The sequence below is a fragment of the Geotrypetes seraphini genome, chromosome 6 (assembly GCF_902459505.1).
Source record: "Geotrypetes seraphini chromosome 6, aGeoSer1.1, whole genome shotgun sequence".
In the NCBI taxonomy this organism is placed as follows: domain Eukaryota; kingdom Metazoa; phylum Chordata; class Amphibia; order Gymnophiona; family Dermophiidae; genus Geotrypetes; species Geotrypetes seraphini.
In genome coordinates this window covers 144,769,855-144,775,854 of record NC_047089.1, presented here as the reverse complement: position 1 = coordinate 144,775,854, position 6,000 = coordinate 144,769,855, and the positions used below count along the sequence as shown (strand labels likewise).

At 39.6% G+C, this 6,000-nt stretch overlaps 1 protein-coding gene across 1 annotated transcript in view; it reads right to left on the bottom strand.

Moving 5' to 3' along the window:
- Nucleotides 1-2,199: 2,199 nt before the first annotated feature.
- PDCL3 (phosducin like 3) overlaps nucleotides 2,200-6,000 on the bottom strand; it is a 37,264-nt gene continuing 33,463 nt past the window's right edge. Inside the window, exon 6 of the mRNA XM_033947777.1 lies at nucleotides 2,200-2,383. Within this exon, the coding sequence (XP_033803668.1) occupies nucleotides 2,241-2,383 (143 nt within the window). The 3' untranslated portion in view covers nucleotides 2,200-2,240. The remainder of the gene's footprint in view (nucleotides 2,384-6,000) is intronic.

Sequence of the window (6,000 nt, the reverse complement as noted above, 5' to 3'; positions counted from 1 at the left end):
AAACCCGACTGGCTGGGGGTTCCCCCAGGACAGGTTTTGAAAACCACTGATAAATGATTTATATTAGAGAATGACATGGTGACTGTTTCCTGAAGCTAGTCACGGGTAACCCGCAGGAATGGGAGGGAAAAAAAAAAAAAATCACATGCCTCACTATGTTCCCGGAGGCACCTCCAATGTAGGTGGCCTGCTTTGGGAGCTTTTTTTTTTTTTTTAAAATCAAAACATGTGTCCCGCTTGGCTGGTTAGACAGCGGTAGGACACCTACTGCTGCCTATAATCAGGACGCCATTTATAGAATTCCCTAGTTTATATTTAGTGGCCACTGCTAAATATGTTACTACTTTAAACCAGTGGTTCCCAACCCTGTCCTGGAGGACCACCAGGCCAATCGGGTTTTCAGGCTAGCCCTAATGAATATGCATGAGAGAGATTTGCATAGAATGGAAGTGGAAGGCATGCAAATCTGCTCCTTGCATATTCATTAGGGCTAGCCTGAAAACCCGATTGGCCTGGTGGTCCTCCAGGACAGGGTTGGGAACCACTGCTTTAAACAACATTCTGATAGACAAGTCCTTAGAAGAGACTGCAATTCCTGTGGTTCCAAACACATTTGATGAAATGTGTCTGCTCATTCTGAAACAAGCTAAACAAGATTTGTACTGGATAGTCATAGCCCATTATATTTAAGCCTATTTATACTGTGCAAGCCCTCCCAACTACTTAATAAACAATGTGTAACAAAATTGATTGTGATTGTATAATTTTTAAACAGCCCATTGTTTGGTTTTGTCACCTCTCTCCTGTAAGAGATCTATATAAATGTCCACGTATGGCAATGTTAACTGCAACATATTTTGTGTAATACAACAACTGCATCAACATTGATACGATTGGTTCTGAAATATTTTGGCTCTATTTAGAAGCCTTATCTAACCAGATTTTTGAATACCTTCTCCCTTTAGCGCCTTTTCTCAGATCACCTAAAAGTGATGTATACAACATAGGCAATAAAACATACAATACAAATACAAAACTATAGCAGATGTGCATCCACAAGACGGATTTGCAAGCCAGGGAAAGTCACACTGGTCTCGATGATTGCTGGAGCCAATTATTTTTCTAGCAACTGACTCTGCTCCCATTCATCCTTCAAATGCAGAATTTGAAGGCAAAAGGATCTGGTTATAAGGAGGGACAGAAAAGAACCAGCACTAGTCTACATCAAACCATTTTGGATTATAAATTAAAACCTGTATAAATACCCATTAAAAAAAGCAACTCTTTCTTGCCTAAAGCTTTAGAATGATTAATGCTAATAACCATTTTTCCTTAAAATATTGTCTGTAAAATAAAAATATGGTCAATGAGAAAAACTTTAGAGAGTGCAAATTTTCTCTTTCCTGTAATATTTTTAGTGTGTGCTGCAGTTTTTAACAGCTCATTTAAAACAGATCTTTAAAGTTATGTTGAAATTGCATGTTTTATAAACTTAAGAGCACTGCTCTTATGATTAAGGTTTTCCTTATAATTTGTTCATGAGTCTTAATGAGCATTATCCATTTATGCAACCCAATGTATTGGTGCAAATTATTAAAAATTAAAATAATTAAACATAATTGGATTTGTTTTGGATAGCTTTTAGAAGTACAGTATTATTGACCAATTTTTCTTATATTTATTTAAGCTACTTTCTGCTCTGCAGTTTCCTCCTTTTCCATTGAACCTCCAATTCAATCTGATCTAGTCTCTCCTTTTAAAATAGGGAGACAAAAAAAAAAAAAAATAACAGGGACAATTGGGAGAGAGAGAGTTAAAGATACAAAAAGGTAGTGCCCGTTTCCTGATTGTAGGTATCAGTATAGAAGCTGACAGCTAGGTATCTGTGTCTGTATAAGTGATCTACAATAAAAACCTTAATCTATCCTTCCCCTCCCCCAACCAAAATCTATACCTCTCCTAGCCAGCATACTGCAGGTACAATGCAATGTGTGCAAAGAGATTATTCAGAGCCCTCTATCTCATGTTGGAACTATGATCTCAAAACACATTTAAAAATCAATGTTCACAATGCACATCTGCATCTCAAGGACTTTTCAATAGGCTAGGACGCTGTTAAATCTCATAAAAAATGCTGGAGTTAATCAAAAAACAGGATGAATTAATTGAGTAGTAAGGGTTACATTTCTGTTTCTTTGTTTTGACAGGTTCTTAGAAAATGTGTACCCTTAGGACAAAAATTATTCGTCATCAGAGTCACTGTCTTCCTTGCTGGGGACAGAACACCGCACTGAGCTCATCAGCTGGTCCTCAATTTGCTTCCTGGGGTTTTCTTCCAACTCAGTCTTAATTGCACCAGTCTCTGAAAGTTTCCATTCCAGTTCTATGGGACAGGAAATCACAAATAGATAATAAAATGTCTAATACACAAAGGGACAAGTCATCCCCCCCCCCCAAAAAAAAAAAAATCTCATGAAACAAGAACATTTATAGGGTAGGGGGAGGAAACATAGGGCAAAGCTGTCTTTTTACATACAATTGACAATAAGAGGCACTGGAGATGTCACATTCAACGATTGGATCCAAGTCTTTTATTGAAAATAAACAACTAAAATATATAAAAACTAAGTCACTGTATTTACTAAATAAAACCCAGAAGACCACAACTTCTCCACTTCTCCTAGTACTCTCTCACCCCTTCCCTGGCCTGCCTTGTATCCTCTACTTAGTTACTGTTCCTTTTCTATAATGATTCCTAAGTAATACGTGTGTGTGTCTGTGTGTGTCTATATATATATAAATTCACCTGAGAAAAATGAGACTTAAAGTTTATGGCACATTATTTAGAAGCACAAATTAACATAACAAAATAAAAAACACCTTGTAAATTTAATTATATGCTAAAATACTCCATATATCTGAACAGCATCGATTATGACATGGAGACAATACAAAATACAGTTAAATAAGTATATAGCAAGAAGGCCGAGGATTCTACCCTCTCCTCCTCAACTCAAGGCTGTATCACCTAGAGAAAAAACTCAATCACTCCCACAATAAACAAACCTACATCCTGGAGGAGAAATTGTCAGATGGTGACTATAGAACTAAACAGCCAGGTTTTATCCTTGTAAGAAACAAGCAGGTAACTGCTCTCTTGTTGGAGATCTAAGGGTGTTTGTTATTCCACAATACAGGAGCAAAACAACAAATGCTCTCCATTTAATAGTTACAAGCTTGACCTGCTGCAAATCTGGGACTTTTAAAAGCATTTTTTGAAAAGAGCAAAATGCTTTAGTAAGGATATAAATTAGATATCAGACTTGATAGGTAAGTAGGGTCCCAATGGAATATGACCTCAAAGTCCAGCAACCAAACAATTTCTCTAAGAATTAGGGAAATGGAGCCATAACTTTCCTTTTCCTGCCATGCTCTGTAGTCTACAAAAGATAGGTATATTTGGGGCAGGACAAGAAATAAAGAGATTAGGCTCTTAACTTGCTAATATCTTTTCTAGTAGATAGGTGTGTCATTTGGACTGTAGGGCAGTGTTTCTCAATCCAGTCCTGGAGTACCCCCCCTTGCCAGTCAGGTTTTCAGGATATCTGCAATGAATATGCATGAAAGAAATTTGCATATAATGGAGGCAGTGAACCCCTGCATTAAAAGCTAAGTCTGTTTTGAAGTTGAGCATCTTTAGTATTTAAAAAAGTTCAAAAAAAGTGAGAGACAGTATTATACTCATAGATATTACAGGGACCAGTGCAATGATTGAGAATTGAGCCGTATCAGTAGAGAGCTAAAAATTTTGCTTACCCAGCGGTCTTATAAGCTAAAAACAGTTCTTTGAGCATTGAAAAGTGTTAGAAGGTGTGTGTTGTAATCACCTGTGTGCACATATAGTTATATCTGTTTGCAGTTTAGTGCATTTGGGGCAATTAATTATTCCTGAATATATATTTGAATATCTAGGAGCCATTTCACCTTTGCTTGGACCCTGATCGCTTTTTCCAGACACCCAGCCAGAGTCCACAGATAAATCCAACAGAGGACGATGGAATTCCAACTTTAGCCCTCTTGAATGATGTCCAGCACCTAGTGGTCCAAGGAAATCCTTGCCTAGGCCTCCCAGTAAGCCAAAAACCTCCCTCCTATCCATGGGAATTTGGCTACTGGCCTGATATCATTGTGACTTTTTGGAGGCTGCTGCGGGGCAGAAACCTGATGGCTGAGCTCACCTGGAGTCCCTAAACCTCTGTTGAAAACCATGAAATGATCTCTGAACAGAGGTACATTAGCTAGATTGTGAGCCCACCGGGACAGAGAGGGAAAAATGCTTGAGTACCTGATTGTAAAACCGCTTAGATAACCTTGATAGGTGGTATATAAAATCCTAATAAACTTGAAACTTGACCCTACTGCATACTGATAAAACTGTTGAAAACCATGAAAAGCATTATGACCTGTCCCCCCAGGGGCATATGGTCTACTGTCTGGCAAAGATTTAGGGCGACGATCTGCCATACTGGTCATAAGATCATCCAACACCTTGCCAAAAAGCATGCAGCCCTTGAAAGGTAGTTTACTAAAAAAAAACCTTGGAAGCAAAATTTCCTACCCATTGCCTTATTCAGAGCATTCTATGGGTGGAAATAGAATAAGCAGAGACTTTGCTCAAGATCCTGAACACGTCATAGAGAACATCCACTACATCAATGGTTCCCAACCCTGTCCTGGAGGAACACCAGGCCAATCGGGTTTTCAGGCTAGCCCTAATGAATATGCATGAAGCAAATTTGCATGCCTATCACTTCCATCATATGCAAATCTCTCTCATGCATATTCATTAGGGCTAGCCTGAAAACCCGATTGGCCTGGTGTTCCTCCAGGACAGGGTTGGGAATCACTGCACTACATAATCCACCCCCAAAATTAACAACTGAAGTAGACACCCTCCTCCGCTGTCAGAGTCTGACATAGGTTAGTATGGCAGACATTTGTGACAAAGAACGCCACTGCTGACACCTTAAGCCTCAGAGCCAAGGCCTCAAACTATCTGTTGAGGACTAAATCCACCCTCCAGTCCTGTGCATCCTTTAAAATTACTCCACCTTTACTAGGCAAAGAAGTACATTTAGTAACCTGCACTACCAACAAATCCACTTTAAGTGGGACAAACAGCTCTTGGAAATCATAAGCCAGTTGGTACAGCTTTGCCGTAGACCTGGCAAGGTGCAAGGAACCTTCTGGTGTCTCTCAATGCTCTGTTAACATCATTGCAATATCTGAATTTGAAGGGGGAAAAAAAGGTGGTCCGAGGCTTAGAGCTGCTCATGACAAAACGTTGAGCAGCAAAGGTCTGCGGGGGTCCAAGCTTCAATACCTGAAAGGATTCTGTAATGACCTCCAACAAAGCCACCAGCTTAAAAAGGCGGCAAACCGTTGTGTCCTCTCCTTGGCCCACAGCCTCATAGACTCCTGAAAAGTGGCCCCAACCTGAGTCCCTGAAGCCTCCAAAATTGAAGAAACATTTTTTTAAAAAATAATCTTTTTTATTGGTTCCACAATATCCAGTAAACATACAGACATAGCAAATGCACAAACAGAACAGTGTAAATGCAAAAATCCTCACAGGTCAGAACGAAGAGTGCAAACAATCACCCATATACATTGTGGAAAGCATTTTACAATATAACATACCCCCTTTACTTCCCTCCCATCCCTATTGAAGAAATATTAAAGGCATGGATCCTTCTCTGACTGGTCATCTGGTTCCTGAAGAGGAACTGTCACGGGGAAACCATGCTCTATGAAGGAAGAACCCCATGCACAACAACTGGCACGATCCCAGATGGCACAGATAGGCCTCGATAGCCCATATAGACTTTGAACATAAGCTGACAAAATTAGGGGTAAATCCCTGAACAGGATGCCTGAGGGATACCTGAAGAGAATCTCCTTGTCTCCTCACGAACTCTGAGGCATCTGCGCTTTGTCAAA